A 22150-nucleotide genomic window follows, 5' to 3' on the forward strand; every position below is an offset into this window, starting at 1 on the left:
GCTTTGGGAGATCAGAGGGTAAAAGTAGGGAGAGCCTTGTTTTCATACTTAAGTACCATGTAGAGGCTTCAGGTTCTCAGAACAATTAACTGTTTTATTGGTGAAGGGACCTTTTTCCTTATGCTCCCTCATTGCCTATTTTGTTCTGGATTCCAGGACATGAGGAAGAAAAACCTGAGCAGATAGTTAGAGCCCATAATGTACCACTGCACATAATGACCCTTAGGTTTAGTTTGGTTTTGGTTGGTTTGTTTCTTGGTTGGATTAAGTAATACACATGTTGAGAAGGAGGAAATTTCCTTTTCAAGAGAATTTGTTGGTAGAAGTTCCCACACTTCAAGATGTACTGTAGCCTTTTCATTCAAGCTGTTTTCTTCTGGTATTTTGTGTGATCTCCAGATTACCCACACCTGCATTTGACATCTAGGATTGAAAATGAGAATAAATAAGAAATGGAGATAGGTTAATTAATTTGTCTTCAGTTAGTTTATTGGATTTTGCTCTCATTTCTTATTTTTGTTTAAACAAAAAATCTGGAAGATGTCTTTGGTTTGTTTAGAGCTGTTTTTATAGCATGCAGGTCTAATAGGTTTGAAGAACCTGTTAGGAAGTGTTAATATTGTTAATTGAAAGAAAGCAGATGTAAGAGGAAGGTACCCTGTCAGATAACATTGTTTCTATCATCTCTAGCGATTCAAACATTAAAAAAGTGCGCCCAGTGAATCACTTCCTTTTCACCTGTTGACAGAGTTATAGTTAACTGGAAATGTGATGTTCACAGTCTTTGGCTACTGAAGTTTGTAGCCTTCCCTGATACTTCTTACAATGTTCTCTGACTTTTCAAAACATCAATAAAATGTTAAAATCTTTTTGAACCTATGCAAATGTCTCTTGCAGAGATTTCCAACAGTCTTTATCATCTAAAAATTCATTGGAATAGTCCATATGTGATTTATTACTACTTCTTTATGGTTTCTTTGTATTAAATGTTTAATGTGAATTTTAATATTTATGAGTTAACTTACATTTTGGCAGAGGAGAAATAACCAATGAATTTCGGAGTGTTTTTTTACATCTTGTATTCATATTCAGAATCTCCATAAAGACACAGCTGTAGTGACAACTCTCAATCTGGCAAACATCACATTTGAGAAAAGACCAAACAATCCCTCTTTCTGTAGCAATTCATTATTATTGTAAGATAAGTCTTCCTTCCCTGAAATGTTGTGGAGAATTGTTGTATTTAAAGTGTGCTTGGGACAGATTGGAGAGATGCTGTGAATTCCCCTAGTGATGTAAACTTGGCCTCAGTGCAGAAAAATCTCTATAATTTAGGAAGGAGACTGGTGATCACTATTATTTTGGCCAGATATTATAGCTGGAATCTGCAACAGGTCTGCCAGGGTTTTTTTTGGCAATGATGTCCCAGATGATCATGATAACTGCAACAGAGAACTTTTTTGTAAGTTATCTCTTTTTCCTAGTTTCCCTAATTTCCTTTTTTTAGCTTAAAAATGTATCACTAGATGGAAAATGGCACAAAAAATAAACTCTTGGGGAAAAGGCATATGATAACGAAGTATATCATGTAGAGAGGCTCTGTGTATCTCTGGTTTTAGGGACACGAAGTCCAAAGCCATTTCCATGAATGATTTTACCTGTAAACCCAGAGTGGAAAAATTCACCTGAAGTGACAGATTGATTTTAAGTTCAGGTCTGGAAGCTTCATAATACATACTGGGACTTGTTCAGCATACTTGAATTCAATTATTTTATGTGATGCTAATGGTGTTTCATGTTTTGTATGATTAAAGTGCAAAGACTTGAGTGCTCAAGTAGGGCCAGAGATGTGTAAGAGTTTTACATTGACTGTATCTGAAAAAAAACCCAAACAAAAGACAAAATTGGTCATTGCTTTCTCTATAAGATAGCAATTGGTATTGCATGGAGACAGCAATAAGTAAAAAAGGACTTTTTTGCAAATTAGCATTTCGTAGCAAACCATTTGTGGTGATATAAGCATGCATTTTCTTTCTCTCCGTATATTAAGATTTCATGTAGCCTTTTTATTTAGAAAACTTAATCAGTTAGAGAACTAATTCCACAAAGTTACTTCTTCTAGTTATACTTTGTATACTTCTTTTCCAGAGAAGTACAGCTTATAATGACAAATAGCTTCAAATTTGATTTTAATGTTTGCTTTGACAGTAGTGGGGGCAAAAAAGATTTTATTTAGACATTTCTGTCTTCTTTGTTGACCTAACTGTTGGCACATTTGTCTGCTAATAGCAGATTTTTTTGATGAATCTTTTGTATTTGCTTCCGCACAGAGAGTTTGGATGGCGGGATCCAGAGCTTCCAGAAGTTATACAGATGTTACAGCATCAGTTTCCCTCAGTACAGTCGAATGCTGCAGCCTACTTACAACACCTCTGTTTTGGAGACAATAAAATAAAAGCAGAGGTAAGATTTATGAACCCCTTTTCCAGTACTGTTGCTGTCTGCTATTTATCATCAACAATTATTTATATGTGCTTTAAAAAGCTTAAAAGAGACATCGTGGATATATGGCTGACTTTCTTTTCTTACTAAAGCATTTACTTAAGTCATTTGTTACTGTTACAAAATGAAAAAAAATGCATAAAGTGCTGTTGTAACTCATTGTTTTTTTTCTTTGGAATAGTTTGATTGATTGCATACCATTTAAACACTGTATCGCAGTTGTTCAGTAATCAGCCGGTGGTGTAGTCTTGATCTCTCTGAAACATATGTGCATTTCCTTAGGGTTCTCTGAGAGCCATCTAGACACTAAATACAAACACAGAATATGAAAATTAAGCAAGAAATTTCTAAATCAATACATCCTTTAATGCATAATTGTGTGAATAGGTTTAATTTGGCTGTATTTGCAGGTTGAATGGTGCTCATTGGTCTATGATCTTGGGATTCAGTGCAGATTGTATCTAAAATGTAATTCAGACATCAGTATAGAGCTTGTTCTGTACCTGGAGCTGACAGGTACTTCTTTCTTGTTTGTTCCCTGTGGTTAATAGGACCAGCACAGCTTTTGGCACAAGTTAAACAGAAGCTCTGAGGGATCTGACAAACACACAGCAGTCAATTAAAATTGAATGAGTGAAGCTGTTACCAGCCCCAGCTGCTTCCCCTGCCCCTTTCAGAGACACTGCTAATCAGGGACATGTGGTGTGCACATAAATCTGTGCCTCTACTGGCACCTTTTAGCCTGGCATGTAAAGGGAAACTGAGATCAAGATCTGCTATTGCTTATTTGTCAGAACTGTGCAGTGATGCTGACTTGCCAGCGCTTCATCTTCCTCACCCTCAGCACAACCCACTCCGTGGATCTGTCCCACTATAGAACTTTCCCTTGCAGGCTTTTTCGTGCTCAGGAAATTCCTTAGTGGGTAAGCATGTAGTCTGCTGGTGTTGGCAGAGCTGCACTGGTTGCAAACATCACCTCAAACATCTTAGATATAGTAATAAAAAAAAATGTGCATGAATGTAAAGTGAAGAATGTTTATGCACTGGAGAAGAGAGCTCTGGTACAGGTATCACTGAAAATTTTAACTGTGTGCTCTCTCTGTACTTGACTCTCATCTGTATTCAGAAATAAGTTTTTCAGTAAAAGAATTGGTAAATCTCTGAGAAAGGAAGTGAAATTACTAGAGCACTTTACTCATTGCACAATCTCTGCTGTCTCCTGTTAGCCACAGATTGAGACCCCTCAAGTAGCTATCCCATTTGAGGGAGGCAGATGGTTTAATTTCTGTTGCTAACCATTATGAAAAAAGGGGTCTGATCATTGTTGATCTCACCCGTCCCAGCAGCCTTTGGACATCAGCCCTTGCAAGCTTCAGGCTCATGAGCTGGGAGGGGAAGGTAGGTAAATACAACAGTAGAGCACTAGGCAGCATTCGGAGCTTCTTCTGTGAGAAAGGATAGCAGATAAAACAAGGATTCCCCCATTTCATTTGTTATTATTCAGGACTTTTATATACCCCTCACTATGTAATAATACAAACTGCTATGTAAACAAAACAAAGTACCTTTCTTAAAACAGTTCATCTAAGAATAAGCTTTCAAACTTCTGGTACTTTGGATTTTTGTGATGACAAAATAAGGGGATGTATTGTAATACTTTCCTAATGCTTTGTGGAGCTTTTCAGTCTAAAGCACCCAGCATTATCAAACTATTTTATCTCTGTCTGTATCCATCTATGTACCAACCTCTGTTATTTAATGGCAATTCCTGTTGTGTTTAGGTCGTGCCTCAGCAGAGCACTTGAAACATTTGAAACAGTTTTTGTGTTTGCTTGTTGGGATCAGAGTCTACCCAAATGGCATAGTAGTGTGCCTAGGGCCTGCTCAACCTTCCACTGAGTCAGTTTCTCAAGGAGCCTTTTTTGTGAGAGTTCAAAATCCTGTTGATGAGGAGATATCACAACAGATACCTCAGATTCTTTGTAGGTGTATACCTAGCCAGAGGAACTTGAGCAGTCCTGTCAAACCTGCCCAGGGCAATTCCTGTGATAACTGTTAAGGATGTATCTGAATTATGAGTTGAATTATAAATAATAAACCTAAATAATACACACTGATACCAAAATTCTCTTTTCTGCAAAGTATTTATGTTGTAGTTGTGTGTTGTGGCCAGTTTTCCTCTGTCTGAGAATGACCACATTTAATACTGAATTCCTTCTTCATGATGGCAGCATTCCAGTCCTGCTGCACATGGTTGCAGGGAATCTTGCCAGCTCTGACACAAGGAAAAAAGTACCAGGATACAGTATATTTTCCTTACAATCTCTTACAGAGCAAAAAAAAATTCCAAAAACTTCTTTTGAAGGAGAGAAAAATGCTCTTTGATGAAATACCTAGCTTTAATATAGCAAAGGACTTGGGCTAAAGATAAGAAACTGTCTTGGTGGTCTTTCAAATCCTAGAGAAAGAACAAACATAAATATGTGTAAGTAAAGAATAGCTGCTGCTATTTTTGTGCCTGACAGCCACTCAAGAAAAGGCAAATGGAATTCACTAAATAACTTTTTAAGTGTTAATCTTTAATGTACACTTGGTCATGCATGCACAGAAAGAATAATATTGTACAACAATTTAGTTTATTTACCTGGTTGTATTGAATTTGAAATGTAATGCAGTTGTTAAAGTTTTAACTCTGGAGTTACCTGACAGGGAAAAAAATCTCTTACCTTTATCACTACTGAGCATCAAATTCTCACACTGCAGTTAATGGCTATTTCATCCAGAGTTTCTGGAAATAGCTGTTCTGAAATACTTCTTTTTTTATTATTCTTTTAAACATGATTTATACTGTATCACCTATCCAAAAAGATGATTAAGGATCTTTCCTCTAAACCTGACCATTGTTTTTGTATAGTGGCAGACTTGTCCTACTCTCATAAATTAGTGGGATATGTATAAAATTTCTCCTCAGGTACTTGGTAGAACAAAGGCCTACCTTATATTCCTTTTGTGGAAGAGTGTCACCTAAAATTTAGACAGAAATAGAAAATAGCAGCTGTGACTATATGCATTTCTGAGGTTCTTAGTATCTTTTATGGTTTTACTATTATGTTTTTATCTTCTAAAATATTTCAATTTCTGTGGCTGAAGTGTGGAACACTACCCCTTGCTTCTTCTGAACCCTCCCCTCAAGAAAAGGAAGTGGAAATGCTCTCCAGAAAACATCTGAGAAAAAGGTGCTCAGTCAAAAATGTTGGATGCATGACTAGGGAAACTAGAGCTATTTTTCCCTTCCTGACCATGTTCTTTATAGTAGGTGTTACTTCTAGAGCACATTGATCACAGATGTTCTTACGAATTTGGTGATGTCACTGGAAATGTGCTTTTATTGCTGCATCAGCGTAAATGTCCTGCTCAGACTTACGTAGCAATGAGGTCTGCAAATCCCCTTCTCTATCTTAAAGTACTTCAAAGTTGGTAACTGTTTATGTGAAGATGTCCCAGGTGGAATGCTAAGGTTATCGGAAGTAATTTTCTTTCTCACAGAATAAACCCAGCTTCTGGAGCGAATTAGGTTTTGTATTTCTGGAAGAATTTCTATTTTTCCTTTGTCAGCCCTGATCACAGCAGAACAGCAATAGGCAAATGCAGTAAACACTGGCCATTGATAAAGACAGTGGTGTTACATCTTGCAGGTGCTGCCACTTCTATGCTGCTCAAAAGCATTCAGTGCAAGTCTTTATTTCAAAGTACAGTTGTAACTGCTGCTCTAATCTGAAAGTTTTTCGCAAATGCTACTCCTGAGTCTCCTTGAGTCTTGCTGACTGCAAGGCAGGTGCTATGCATGTTCTCAGTAGTGCTTTTCATTCTCTGCCTTTATTTTTATTCCCTGTGCTGGGTGCTTATGTGGTGCAGCAGATATTAGAATGGAGTTGAAGAAATTGGATTGGTTTTGGTATTGTTTGATAGTTAGATTTTTCATCTTCCTTTGAGTAGTGACCAATCATTGCTGAAGGTCTCACATAAGTAGAAGGGGACATAGGAAGGCAGAAGTCATAATATAAAGATTATAAAAATTGCCGGGCAACCCATTACCGTGAGGCATAATAATTCCAAAATTGAGAGTCTCAGAATACTTCAGTAAATTCTTATATAAATTATTCCTTCACTGGTAACAGTGAAGAATGTAACTTAAAGGCAAAAGGGAAGGAGGGAAGAAGTTTTGATCAGATATTTGAAAGCAAATGAAAAGCCTATCAGGCAGAAGAGCACAAGAAGACCCTTTCAGATGGCATTTTTCTCCTCAGGAGAGGCTCTTACACCAACAATGGTGAGATTGTGAGCAGGGCCAGAGTAGCTGCTCCTGGATGCCAAAAGGAACAGACAGGGGATATAGGAAAGGAGAAGCATTTTAAAATACTCTGCAGAGAAAATTTCTTTAAAAGAGCACATTCTATTAAACACAGGGTTCATTCTTCCACAGCATTCTTTTCTTCCTATAATGACATTTTCCTCCTTTGCATGAGGTCACCATATAAAAGGATTGAATTCTGCAGTTTCACACGCCAACACCATTTTACCCTCATGGAAAATGGCAGCCTGCCATCAGCTGCAGAGGTGTAACAGTTCACTTGGGGGTTTTGGCACCAGTGATTCCCTTCCTCAAGCTAGGAAATTAATTTTTGCCAGCAAAGTCACAACACTTGAGATTCTCGTCTCAGGAAAATAATTCAAAGATGCCAAATAAAAGAACAGCAACTGCTGAACTGTCCTGCCTGAAGCTTTCCCTTGCATCCTTAATAAATAGTGCTGAATTGGACAGTGTCCTCTTTATCTTGGAGAGCATTTCCATAAACTCCCTTCAGAAGAAAAGTGTCAGTCCAGACACTATCACATGGGTTGTAAAAACTGAGTGACTGCATGCTGAAAGCATCTATTTTCCCAACTCGTTGAAGCCCATCATTCATAGTCATTTTGTCATTAAACTAAAGGTATTTCTACATCTTCTTCTGTGAGTTCTTTAGACTGTGTCTAGCACCCTTCCAACAGAGTACCCTGCTTGTTCACATGTCAGGCAGTGGACATAAACTCTATTAGCCCCTTGTTCATCTTTATAGTACACATAGTTGCAGTGTTGTAGTAACTTTGATGTCGTCTATTGCACTGCTAGGTTCCTTTTGATCGAGGATACTCACATACCTGTTTCTAGCATGGTTTTCTCCCAGGGAATACTTGGACTTAGTATGGGGTGATGGAGAAACAGTCCATAATGTTGCTTTTACACATGCTGACTGACAGAAATCTTCATAGTATTTGAAGGATCCAGAAGGGTGATTGGAAGTGCTGACCTCATCGTCAGAGGGTATCTTGATTTGAATTCTACAGTGTTCTGCAAGATTCCTCTCTGTTTCCATAAGGATATCAGAGAAAGCAGATTATTTTACCATGCTGCAGGCTTGGGGAAGAGAGTTACTGGAAAAGTTGGAATGCTGCCCAGCAGGAAAGGATCTCCACCTGGTGCTGGTCAACAGCCAGCTGAACATGAGCCAGCTGTGCCCAGGTGGCCAAGAAGATCAGTGGCATCCTGGCCTGTTCCAGCAATAGTGTGGCCAGCAGGAGCAGGGCGGTGACTGTCCCCCTGCACTCAGCACAGGTGAGGCTGCACCTTGAGTGCCAGTCCAATTCTAGGCCCCTCACTACAAGAAGGACATCAAAGTGCCGAAGCATGTCTCGAGAAGGGCAGCAGAGCTGCTGCAGGGGCTGGTCATGTAGGTGTGCCACTTAGGGGACACAGTTTGGTGGTGGACTTGGCAGTCCTGGGTTAATGGTTGGACTCAATGATCTTAAATGTCTTTTCTAACCCAAATGACTTGATGTTCTTTTTTTTTCCCCCCCTATGTGTTTGAATAAGAATTATAGTTCTGGATTCACTTTCCTATACATAGCCTTGCTCTTCTCCTTTTACTTCTAAAATGTCTTCAGTTAAAGGCTGGAATGTGGCTTGTACACTGGTAATCCTGTCAGTTTTCCATTAAAGACATTACGAGAACTCCTTTAATCTCTGCATAGAAGAAGGTATAGGCATAGTATTTAATTTAAGTGAAAGAAGTATCTCACAGGTGATACTGAAAAGTAATGTAGTAATTGCAGAGAGGCTCTACAGCATTTGTTGAGAGTGCATTTTAGTGCAGACAACACCTGTATACCTTTGGAGAAATTTTACCTCCCTGTTTGGTCATAAACATTTTGTTAGTACTCTGATAAGTACCATAATTTTCATATATTAAAATAACTCTATGGGTAAGATCTCACAATTTGAGAAATACTTCCCTCAATGGCTTCACAAGGAACTTCCTATTGTAGTGATGAGTTTTTATATTAAAAGGTGCTTGGCTGTACCTGATTACTAAAACAAACACTGAGATGTTCATGCTTTTGCTTACCTGTGTTTGGATTACTGTAGTACACTTTGGGTCTGTGCCCCCATCCCCCTGGGCAGCTGTATTCATCTCTGCAGGCTGATGTCAAGCAATCCATTTCCAATACACTTTCTGTGGAGTTTTTACTGGTAGAACTTACTTAAATGAAGTAAAGCAGCAACCAGTGGCATACCCAGAAACAGTCTTTGAATTTTTTTTTTTTTTTAATTTTCTAAAGCCTCATTGATGATTTTACAAGACTTCCCTTTTGGGTTCTTACTGATCTCTGGTTTGTTTTCTGAGAAGTCAATCAACAGATGGTATATAAGTTTTGCAGTAAAGGTTGGGAGATTTGATTGATGGGTTATTTACTGTCAAGTATTCAAAGAAAAAATGCTGCTTTTTTGGGGTTTTTTATACTTTACTTTCAAAGCATTTTTGGAAATGATCCTTTGATTTGTCTTTTGTCATTTTTGGAAATGATCCTTTGATTTGTCTTTTGATTTGTCTTTTGCAAAATTGTCTTATTTTGCATTGTTGAAGTAGTTTCTGCAGCAAGGCTTTCCACTCTTAGCGTCTTGTTATTCAAGGATATGATTTTACACTGAGAGAAAGATAGGTGTAACTTCCATGCAGAGCCACCAACACCACCAGGGAGTCTCACTCTTCTCAGTAAGACAAGGAAGACAAGGCATATAAAGAGATATATGATTACTTCTTGTCCCACTACATTCAAATTTTTTGTTCTTTAGAATGAGGAATGCCATTTTTAATTCTACTTCAAAATTTTATTTATATTTTAATGTTAGTTTTCCAAAGAGCTTTTGAACTACTTAAAGAATGCATTTCAGTCAAAAGAGGCTGCACTGTTACAGTATTTCTGGTGTACTGCATATACCTTACATAAGAAGTAACTTTGAGTGTCAAATAACTGACCTGTAATTACTAAATGACATTTGGTCAGCTGGGTGGTTGATAATTACAAAACCAAACTGTGACAGGAATGATAAATTTGATCAATATGAGTATCCATTGCTGTAGCTTTCTCTAGCACACCTATGGCTCAAATACTCCTATCATGCTGTGACATGAAAAAAATCCCCACATATTTATGTTTCCTTATCATCAGACAGAGAAGAGAAAGGGGTAAATATGTAAGAGTGTTACAAATAATGAACATGTTAAGTAAAAGCTGTACACATGAATGTACTTGGAATAAAAAGGGTTTATAGGGAAAGCATCTGACTAAGTTTCAAACTCGTGGCCCATTTTTGGCTCTGCATGATGATGGACACTCTTGTAAATGGGAATGTTAATTTTTTATTATTATTATTATTTCCTTTTATTCTTCTTAAGGGTTCTAAGTTGGCAATAACCTGTCAATACCAACTCCTACATGGCTTCAGGGTGAAAACATTTGTGAGGGCTGTTCCTCTGTCAAGGCTTGACCCCAACCAGCAGCTAAACTCCCGCAGCCGCTCACTCACTTCCCCACAGTGGGATGGAGGACTGAAAAAAGTGAAAAGTAAAAGTGAAAAAATTCAAGAGATGCAATAAAGACACTTTGATAAGGAGAGCAAAAGCCACATACACTAGGAAAGCAAACCAAGGTATTAATTTGTCACAGCAAAACAAGGAATTTCCTATTCCATCACTTTGTGTGGGCAGGCAATTTGCCTGGCATCGTACATCTTGTGGTATTCTTCTTGCAGTCCCACTAATTTGAAGTGGGATAGAGGGGCTGAAGATATCTTTCCCCTGTCCTATTGGAAGATCTCTAAAGCACCTGGGACAGCTGAAAGATGAATCCACTTTTTGTTTGAAATAGAAATGATGTCCTTTTATTCTCACATGATCCCATCACTTGGATACACTAACTATGGCTTGTCCCACCTTCTTTCCACAGAAATTTTTTAGAAAATTTAATAGTAGACTAGCCCTTGTTTTCTGCTACTTCTACTTGGTTTTGATTTTCTTCTTTTTTTTCCCATCTTCTACACTTGTGATCACTCTGCTCCCTTCCATTTTATTCATTCCAGCAGTCAGTAGCTTGAATTCTTTTAAGACAGGCAGATATAAATGGTTTGTCTTTACTGCGCAAAGCAATGATATCTGCGCTTCAAGCTCTTCTTTATTGACAAGTGTACAAGAGAGTTTATATGACAGCATTTCAGTAACTACAGTGCCAGTTTGAAGTATCTCCTATGTCTGCTCTGGATGTCCCTTTATGCCATCTCCATGATACCCTCTCTCCTCTTTCAGTTTTGCATATAGTACTAGCCTGTGGCTGAAAATTTTTCCTCTTTGATATTAACTAGAACAGGTGAGACAGAAATGGCTACATTGGTCTTGACACAACAGTCTATGTTAACACTGTTAAAACCATCTCAATATTAATTAAAATGCTAGTAAAAATCCAGTTTCAATCACTTCACATAAAGTATTGTAATTATGTTTCTTGGTCTAGAGACCAAAACTGTGTTACTAAATAATATTTATGAAAGTATATCACTCTATTTTTTTTGCTAATATATTGTCTTAATTTTGCTAGTAACTTCCAGAAAAAAACTATAAAGTGGTAAGCCTTTTCACAGGACAAAAGCATAAAAGTGTACTTTCTATCTGGCATTTAAATCTTACACTGACAGTCTTGCTTTCAAAAGCAATTCTGAGTGCATTTCTGTGTTTCTTTTTGCCATCTTACTTATACAGCACCATTTTCTTATAGTTCTCTTTTCTGATGGGAGATGATATTTCTCTTTTCATCTCTGTTTTGTGCACAATCTTTACACTGATTGAGACTGAGTATTAATGACTGTCACTGAGTGCTGTGCTGTGTCCCCATAATATGTGCTTTCTGTAGCACTAAAGTGACATTTTACACTTTGGGATCCCTCTGGGATTATTAAACCAAGGTTATTCTTGATTTCATCATCAAGATACTGTGCCTGAATTATAATAATGATTTACTATGTACCTGGCATATATTTCACTTGATTTAAGTTTAGGAAAATGTTCCATTTGTTCAATAAATGAATTAATGACAAGCCCCGCAGGAGTAAGGGGGAAAGGCAGATTTAGGATGTTAAGCTGGCATGTTAACTGAAGATTGCACAACAAAGTAGTGGCAAATTACTAGGGCCAGTTCTTGTCTTGTATTCCTCTGCTCTGCTAAGGATCTTGATAAATGCTTTGGGTTTATGGCAAGAATTATTTCTGTTGGAAAGAGCTTTAGTCATGTAAAGTGACATGATTTTAAAAAGAAGTAACTAAGAGTGTATTATTTCATAAATGTAATGGAACATCTAGTTGTGGTTGGGTTTTTTTGAGTTAATGCTGGGTAAGCAAAAATTAGACATTTTTCTTACCTTACTGTTTTCAGTTGTTTTGTAACATCTCATCTTGAAAAGAGATTGAATCAAGCAAATTTACAAGGTGACTTAAAACATTATTTTACTAAATTATGGGCTTAATATTGAGAGTGTATGTTGGTGTTTTCATCTCAACACTGCTTTACACTGCTTTTGTGTTTCTCCCCTCCCACTGCCCAGTTATTCCCTTACAGGGAATAACCAAAAGGACAGTATTTTTCCCACCCTTCCAAGAAGTTTATCTCTAAGGTTTTTCTATTATAGTAACAGTCAGCAGCAATTATTTAGGGTGAAAGTGAGCCAAAATTTTATACATATTTAGGTAATAGTAGTAGTAGTTAACAAATATCTGTGTTTTATTTGGATAATTGCAGCTTTGCTGTTTGGACTCTACGGTTTATTCACTACAGTGGAAGCTGGTAGCAGCTGTTCACAAACGTCTTTGGGATGCAGAATTTGACCTTTGTTCTGCTGCTGTTTAGGGTCCTGGTTCTGATCTTCTTGCAGGCTGAAGGGAGTGAGTCTGGACAAGAACCTGTCTATACTCCCTGTTTATCTGGGTTTAGCATTCATTCCTACATTGTCTGCCTTGCTGGAGATAGGAATATTGCGTAAAGGTTTCTATATTTTTCACCTCTGGGCAGCCAGAATAAGCACGTAGAAAAGAACTTCAGGCAATGAATTTGATAAGCAAAAAAATTCAGATGTGAATATCTGGTGAAAATACTTTTCATACAGTTAGAAGAGGAAAAAAAGCAGTATTATGTGTGCAAGATGAATGCCTTTGTGCTACTTTCTGTGGCATGCAGCAGACACAGAAAGAGCATTGCACTGTACTGTTTCTCTCTCCACTGGTCTGAGGAAAGCATGTTGTAGTTGTATCAAAACATTTGCAAAAGCTTTATATTTTGTATTTGAAAATATTCGGTGGTAGGGAAAGAAGGGTAATTCACTGAAAGACAGTGTCATTTGGCACAGGGAGTATGACATTTTGAATGGGTAATAAATACATTTGCAGCTTTTTCAAGCAGTATAGTGCTCTACTGTGTATGCCATGGATTTCTTTCTATTCATAACTCACCTGCCAATTGCTTCTCTGATTTATTAGACTGATGTGTGAATGCAGAGGATCACTTTCCTATTGTAGAGCATATTTTTTATTACTGTTCTCATCACCCAGCAAGCCATGGTAAGACTTTGCACACTATATGTAGAAATAAAATAACCCAGATTGATATCAATATCTGTAATTTGGTGCTTTCTCAACATATCTCTACTAAAAAGGTTGGCAGCAAAATGATTTCAATAAGGAAAATCATAGTCCTGATAAAAAGGACCTGCCAAATGAAACTTTTAAGGTAAAGACCATCAGTTGATCTTCAAAATGTGTTTAAAAATACAAAGAGATGGCTGTTACTAAGCTGCTGAGAGTGGTGGCAGCAGAAGGCACAGGTTTGTAGAGACATAAGAACACCTGAGGCTCTAAAACAGAAATGCCCTCCTTGAAACCAGTACTTATATATTTATAGTTATATTTATAGTTACATATGTATTTATACACACACACTTATTATATAATACATACTTTTTAATATATATATGTGTATATATATATTAAAAGTTTTGCATATTGATCTGTGGGTAATATGAAGTGTATTAGCTGTGAGGCAGGTGTTTACTTGTGCTGATTTTTACTTCATTTATAAAACTCATGTAGATGGGGAGATTGAGGAAAGATTCTGTAGTGCAGCTTTCTGCTTCACCGAAATTCTTAAACTACACGTCATAGCCTGCCTTTGTGAACTTAGACAAAAATTAAAATTTTATGTGCCTGGGGTTCTATTACCAAAACTTCCTACCAAAGAGGGATGTTGTTAGAATGTGTTCATTAGCTCTTGAGGGAGTAGCTTGCTCCCACAATACTTCAGGACAGAAAATTCTCATGTGACTGAGAGATTCTTTGAAGGATAATACCTCATTTCTAAGAAGAGAACACCTCACATTCAAATCACAGTATAGAATGTCCTGTGAGCAGAGGTCATCAGGTATGGTGTTCAACATAATAAACTGTAAATGTATTTTTAATCTGAGAAGGACCCTTTTGTTTATTCTGTGAGCAGACTGAGGTAACTACAGCAAGCATCAATAAAAAGGAACTTCTTGAATTTCCAATTACAGCTGAAATGTCAGATAGAGTCGTTTTGTTGTTTGGGCTGAAATGATTGGAAAAAAAAATTCTTTGGTCTTGTTTCTGTTCACATTGACTAAATCCCATTTATTACACCCTTAACTGAATAGAGTGAACTACAGCTTCAAAAATTTTCATATATCACTGAGGTGATGTCCTTTGTTGCTGTTAAAATATTTGAAGTGACATACTGCCATCTCTAAAAAACTTACTTTTGCTTTACATCCAAAAAAAAATTGAATTTTCTTTATTTTGTTAAACTTCACTAGGTATCTGGCTATAGGAATACCAGGATGTTTTTAGTTGAAATATATATGTCAGTTCTTTTCACCAATAATAAATGTAAACCTCCATTCTCAAATAGATAATTAATCATTTTTAAATACCGGAAAGTAAATGATCCAAACCGTTGCTGTTAATCATCAGTTTTCATTTAATGCCAGACAGTACTAAATCTGTTGATTGGTTGAGTAATGCCAATGTCTTTACATCCTAAATTAATATTGCTATTACACTGTCTATGAAGTGCATGCTGCTGAAGCTTCTTTGGCATTATGCATTTTTTGAAAAATAAAGACCCTGAATCAATATCAAGTAGTTGAAATACCTACTGAGGGCTTTGGCATGTGTGTATTTTATCATATTTATGTGTGCTCCTCAGTCTATAATGTAGGTCAGTGCCAATCTGTTAAATTTAGGAGATATTGCTTTTAGCAGTGGGACTGAAAATTGCTTTTCTGATGCCTTCTCAGTCAGACAAGCACTAAAGGTCAGCTCTGTGCTTGCAGTTAGAAGTGTTATTTGGAAGATCCCACTAGCCCTTCATGATGAGAGTAGGATACTTGTGTTGTCCTTCAAATGTAATGTTTTTTGAAAGTATTAAAGTGCTTTACAATTATAGGTAACTCAGGCCTACCCAGGGATTTTTTTTTGTAAAATCTCAAATCACATGAAAACTTTGATTTATGATAGGTATAGCCTTCCTACCAAGCATGAAAAACAAAATGTGTCACAGAGCAGAATACATTAAGGCTTACTGACTGAGAAAACAACACATTTATTCATACCTTCTCAGGGCAATTTTAGAACATGATTTTGAGTCTCCTCCTGTTCAGAAAATGGTTTTGACCCTCTGTCAACCCCAGACATAGATCCCAAGATCTAAAGAGGTCACTTAGGAGACACAGGGGAAAAAAACCAATCTGTACTCAGTAACAGAAATAAGACACCCACTACTGAAAAAAAAAAGCTCCTGAGTATTGATCCCATGTTTGCATCCTCACGTCACACAACCTTTCCACCAAACACCCACCTGGTTTCTATAGACACAGAAAAAAGATCCCCATCCCTCTCCACACAGTGCAGTTTAACACAGAGGGAACGAGTCTTGTTTCATTTTATGCAGAACATTGTATATATACTGGTAGTTGAATTTATTTACATTATGCCTGTTCACAGCTTTATGTTACCTTTGTATCTGATCTAAAAATCCTAATGAGAAAGCCATTCTTAAATGGCTACATCCAAACCCTGATTTAGATCCCTTAAACAAATTAGACTTTGGAATTAATGCAGCAATTTGCATAACATTCTGCTCTATTTTCAGCTAAAATTGCTCAGCACTTTTTTAAACCTATAGCAAATTACTTCACTAATGAGGCTAAATTACCCCATGATGTTACAGGTAAATTTGTCTGTAATAAATCTCGTGTGCATTTGCAATGTACAGATTTTGCATTGTCTACCTGCTGTTTTATAGGCACATCAGAAGAAATAGTGGAGAGGACTTAAAGTTTGAACCAGTATGTTTGTCTTAAGAGATGTGCTCCACTAAATATTATTCCCATACTCTGTTCTGATGAGTTGTTTTCCCCCCTCCACATCCATTTCAAGTTCTAGGAGTCGGCCCTCTGAAACTAGCTAGCAGTGGGGCTGCTTGTCTTCCAAACCCTTCTCCAAAAAAAAATTGTGGTTCTTACCCTCTTAGATGGAAGTCATTTTAGTAATGTAAGCAAGGCAAAGATAAATAACTGAGAGAATTTGTAACTGCAGTAAAAACATGAAGAAATAGAATCATTTCATAGATATTGTGGATAAACAGTCAGTGCAGTCATGTTGCTGTGCAGCTGTCTTGGCCTTTGCTGCAGTGCCCTGGTCCTTGTGGCCAAACCAGTCAGCTCACACAGTGAGCCTGACAAGAGCAGGGTGCCTGTAGTCAAAGAGTGTCTCACTACACAGCCTGCTACCATTTAAAAATTCTTGGGAATTTGGTTTGGCTCTTGTAGCTTCTCCTTCCAGCACTGGTGGAACAGAGTTGCTCGAAATCCATTCACGTGTGAAGTGGTTAGTACTTGTCCTGCTGGTTGGAAAACCAGTATCTAACAACATTAAAACCAATTCTTACTAATTGTTTCCAGAAGCAGACTTAAACTGAATTGTCCTTTTAATTTGGTGTTTATTGGATACATAACATCATCTGTACTGGCAGCCAGTTATTTTTTAGTTCTGTTCTGTATGTAACAGAGTGACATTAAAAATAACTCCACGTGTTTAAATATGTGTATTTTGATATATTTAAACATGCTTTCTTAATAGCAGAAATGTCACAGAATATGTGGCAGATGATGCAGTGTATGTCAATTAAACTGGCAATTAATATCTATGATGTGTAGAAAGGATTGATTGTTGCTAGATTTCGTTCACCTCCACTGGATGAAGAGTTACTCAATAGTGATTATTAAGAAAAATGTGGAAAGTAAGCATCTAACCATGAATTAATCTTTGAATTAGGAACGTGGAGCTGTTAATAGTGGAACACTTAATGTCTTACTGGGAAGAGAAGATTGTGTTATTTTAGCAGCACACTTCATCACTCTGTCAGTCTAACAGATCTTTTTTTACCTATTCGTACTTCTGTTTCCATTATATTTTACTTTGTTAGGCAGGGTACTCAGAATGAAATGCAGAAAAAGATGTTTCACTTATACCTACTGGCAAAATTTGAACAATATCTCAGATACCCACTTGCTGAGTATAAATAGGAAGGGTGTTTTGATTTCTGTTACAGAAGTATTTTTAGGCTGTTTTGGAATACTTCATTATCTAACAGTCTTTGGCTAAACTGTTTAAAACTTGAAGCTTCACTTTTCTTTCTTTTTGTATCTCTAGCTCTAATTTTTGTAGCATTCCAAGGAATTCCAATTGCAAGAGGCAATTTCCATTATGTAGTGATTGAAAGAACGGGTTTTGCTTCTTTTCTTTGCTGCTGGGGGGAATCGAATAATTTTCACTCCACAGATTTCAAAGAATATATTTCAAAATTGGGTTCAAAACCTTAGTGAGAGTCAAAACAGATAATATCTATTTGCTTTAACTTTGCTTCTGCTGTTGCAAAGCCATAAGCAGTAGCCAGGTTCCAGGGCCAGATTTCTCACAGCTTGATATGAAGAGAGGTCGCTCACCTACATTTTGTTCACTCTGCTCTCATTGGTGTCTATCCTTGAGAACCACAGTGTCTCTGATAGCTCTTTCCCACATCTCCTGTTCTTCTCAGCTATTCCAGCTAAAGGTTCACTAGTGTTATGGCATTGTTAGCAATTAGGATTAATAAGAAGGTAAAACAGGGTGCAGTGATCAAATGAGGGGTGTGACCAGACACGCATGTTGAAGCACAACTTATTTACAGATGACCAATCCCTTTCATCATGCCCTTATCTATTTCCTCATGTTATTCCTCCCCCATGCTTTTGGAATGACTCCCTTTTCCTTTCTTTGCCCTTCTACTAAACATCCTGTGAGTCTGGTGCACTGCTACAATCCCATCAGCATGCTCTTTACCAAAGGACCTTTCCGTTCGTTCTTCCCCGTGTGCCCACTTTACCAGTTAACAAAGCTCAGGCTGAACCTCTCCAAGCCTTGGAGTGGTTCCTTCAGCAGCCCATGGAGCAGTGACCTCCCAGACCTGGTGTTTGGCATTGTCCCTTGCTCTGCAGGGTTTGTGTACGTCAGTGTGGTTTATTACTTTTCCCATCTCATCTCTGTTTATACGCTGGACAGCCCCTGAGCAGATGTCCTCACAAAACAGGTGCCTCTACATTCCAGGTATCTACATACCCTTCACATCCTGCATTTCATTTTCTTCCACACATTCAGACAATCTGTTGTATTGAATTGGAAAAGCAAGCTATCAAGAATTCATATGCTAAAATCTTACAGTAATCAAGCATATATATATATATATATAGATACAGATATAGTTTCAGACATATTGTCAATGTCTTGTTGACTTGTTTTTATCCTCACATATGCTTCAGGCTGGTCATGTGTAACTCCTGGTAGATTAAGTGTCTAACAGTCCACTCTTAGGATGAACACCACTGAGTCAAAGATAAACCTTGAAACAGATAAATTAATTTCTCATAGGCTCTTGGCATGGGGTATAGAAGCTGTCCTTACTAAGAACATAATTGACATCTTCACTGCCTCCAGTAGTGCCCTGAACTACTTCTTGAATCTAAGTTTTATTTTTGTAGTGTGGATGCGAATACATATTCTCAGAGAGAAGACTCTGTCATCAAGCTGACATGAGTGCACTTTTATCAATCCGTGTACTAGAGAGTCTGGCACCTATTCCTGTCCTGTCTGCCTGTGTTTTGGCATTAGTGAGCCTGGTAAAGTGCTTGTGGCCAGCAAGTAGACAGTAACATTAATGGCAGAGAGCCAACTTTAAAGGAAAGTTTGAAAATATCCTGGTAAAAGAAAACATGATTCCTCAGATGAAAGAAGATTCATTCTTCCATGGAAATAGTTTTTTCCCCAAAATTTATGTAATCTCTGTTCTTTCAGTTTTCACTTTGATTGGCATAGATTCCTAATCACAGCTCTGTATTTAACAGCTCTCTAACAGTGTCTTCCAAAGACATACACAAAATATTTTCGGTGAGAAAAAGGAAGGAAAATAACTTTCAGAAATTACTGGTATCCATGGATTAAGAGAATCAGGAGAAAGAACACAACACAGATTCACCCAGCCTTGTGAATATTGCTAATCCTTCTCTTTTTTATTTTTGAGAAAAGATGGTGTAAAAAGGGGACAATGCATTTGGGACATGGGTAGATGCAACTGGGCATACTCAGTTGCTGGAGAGTTGAAGGTCATTATTTTGAGATCAGAAGTGGCTACTTTGGGGCTGCTCTGTGTGAGAATAGAGTTGGTCCTCTGTATCTCCTGACAAGTTGGTACTCCACTGTTTGTTTTTGTTAGGCAAACAGACTCTGACATATTCTATTTTCTTTTCCTCCTAGATGTAACAAGGCAGCAGCCACTGATATGTCAGTAAATATTATATTAAGAAATGTTTTCTTCATCTTAAGTTAGGAAAGAGACAGAAGTATCAAATTGGGATTTGGGATTTGATGCCCCATTGGTACAAATTGCTGCCTATCCATCCATCCAGGCATTTTTGGCATAGACATTTGGCAGTAGCACTGCTGAATTCACTGGAGCTGTGACTAACTTAGCTGAGATATGCCCCAGGAGACTAGATCAGAATTGTCCTCCTGGCTATGGCTCTTAGCTTCCTAAAGGACTTGAACAAATAATTTCATTTCCTTTGCCTCTATTTCAATACATTTAAATTGATCCTGCTGACATCCATCACAGTCTCACAATTTGTCAGGCTTACTTCAACGTGCTAGAGAGTATAGTTCTAAACATCTATATAGATATTTGATAGAAGCATGAAGATGGAATGAATAAAGGCCTGTTGTAAAAAAAAAACAAACAAAGCAAACAAAGCGAGAGAGTAGTCCAGATAAAAAACAGCGTCAGAAACTGGACTCCTAGTTGTGAACAATCAGTTCCATCTCTCCCTGCATGACACAGTTACTCTGCCAAATACCTGAGCTTGGAAATTCAATGAAAGTTTGTAAAATAAATATTCTATCTCCTAGGTAAGAATAGGTTCTTTCTTCAGTAAAATTTAAGAAATTTTGTCAAGTTATATAAAGTGTTATGTAACAACTGTTTCATTTCTGTTGTATTACCCTTTTTTTTTCTGACAGAAATGCATTTTAGATTAATATTTAATGTCTTTGCTTTTAAGAAACTATCTTTGAATCACTTCAGTCTGCTGCTGGCTTCAGGTTCCTGTGAGAGGAAGAGCTGCATGAGCTGAACACTAGTATGCTGTCAGCTACCATAACTGGAAAGGGAAGGTGCAGCTCAGGAATACTGTCTCAGTGTAGCAGAACCACACATTTCCCTTCAGAAATGAGCAGAAGATAGCAAAACCTGTCGCCTGACAGCATCCACAGGATAAACTATTGGGGAGCATGAGATGCCACTTGATTGTGTGCAAGGGAAGGACTGGGAAAATCAGCATAGGCACAGAGTCCTTCTGAATGGAGACAGAGCCCTCTGAGTCTTCAGCTGAATTGTAAAACACAGAATGATTTTTTTCTACAAATTAATACTTTTTCACATTCTTACTCTTTTTTTTTTAGCAGCAAAGCAATTAAAATATTCATTCAACATATTGTGGTTTAAAAATATAATTCACAAAGATCAGCAGGCATGTTTTCGTTCTGTCGTTCCTGATATTACTCATCGCACCAGGCAACTCATATATTTTTTAACTGTATTCTTTCTTCTATCGGATCTTGTTTCTTTTCCAAGGTTGAAGTGTGAAGCTCTGTGGTTGATTCACCTTTTGTAGAACTGATGCATAAATTTTTGTTCCTAGTCTTTTTAGTAAATGTCATCTGTTTTGTCATGTAGGTGGCTCTTCATGTAGCATGCTTGGTTTTTAAAATCTGGTTAGTAGGGGAAGCAAATGTATTTTTATATGAAGGTTAAATGGTAATGGATTGTAAACCCAAGCAAACAAAACAAGCAAGATTCACCCGGCATCTCTCCCAGATTAACTTGGTCAATTATTTTCTGGCTCAGAAATGAGCTCATTATATAATTGCAAGTCATCCTGTTCACATGGAAAATATTTGACTAGTGATATAATTTGCAGCACCTTTTCTCTTTGACCTGCTTTTCTCATTTCTAAACTGAAAGAGGTCATGGTTTCTCTAAGCAGCAGAACCATAAAGTCTCAAAACATTGGTGAACTTTTCTGCCTGAAATTGATATATTTCGCCAATGTCCATTCATATCTTTTCATGCATCATATAGTGCCAGCTGCGGTAGTCTTTGAGGTGACCTGCATATTGCTCAGAAAGTTGCACATTAGTGCTGATATAATGCCTATTTAAGGAAAGATATCCTATTTTATCTTTAAACACTCTCACTTTGGCATTTAGACCAAAGTTGTTTGGTAATTGTATAGACATTAAAACATCTTAATTTAATACTTTAACATCATGGTGTATATGCTTTTTGGTAACACAGCTGTTCTATTTTTTGGTTTTGCTGTTTATAAAAAAATAAGAATATGCCAGATAAACTTGAAGAAGAAAGGGAGACCTTCTGGTTTAGCAGTAAGTAATTTCATATAGCTCATTTTTGGAACCCTAAAGCCTGAAACACTTTTCAGTCTTTTTTGAGGTGAATCATAGATTCACATAATCATTTAGGTTGGAAACAATCAAGATCCTGTAGTCCAGCTATTAACTCAGCACTTCAAATTCCACCAATAAGTGCCATGTCTGCACACCTTTGA

At 37.3% G+C, this 22150-nt stretch overlaps 1 protein-coding gene across 7 annotated transcripts in view; it reads left to right on the top strand.

Moving 5' to 3' along the window:
- The window catches only part of CTNND2 (catenin delta 2), a 636038-nt gene that overhangs the window by 468770 nt on the left and 145118 nt on the right, over positions 1-22150 (top strand). For all 7 annotated transcript variants that reach the window (XM_030971656.1, XM_030971657.1, XM_030971655.1 and 4 more), the window contains one exon: positions 2331-2463. In XM_030971656.1, the coding sequence (XP_030827516.1) occupies positions 2331-2463 (133 nt within the window). The remainder of the gene's footprint in view (positions 1-2330; positions 2464-22150) is intronic.

This window comes from Camarhynchus parvulus, chromosome 2 (assembly GCF_901933205.1).
Source record: "Camarhynchus parvulus chromosome 2, STF_HiC, whole genome shotgun sequence".
Lineage (NCBI taxonomy): Eukaryota > Metazoa > Chordata > Aves > Passeriformes > Thraupidae > Camarhynchus > Camarhynchus parvulus.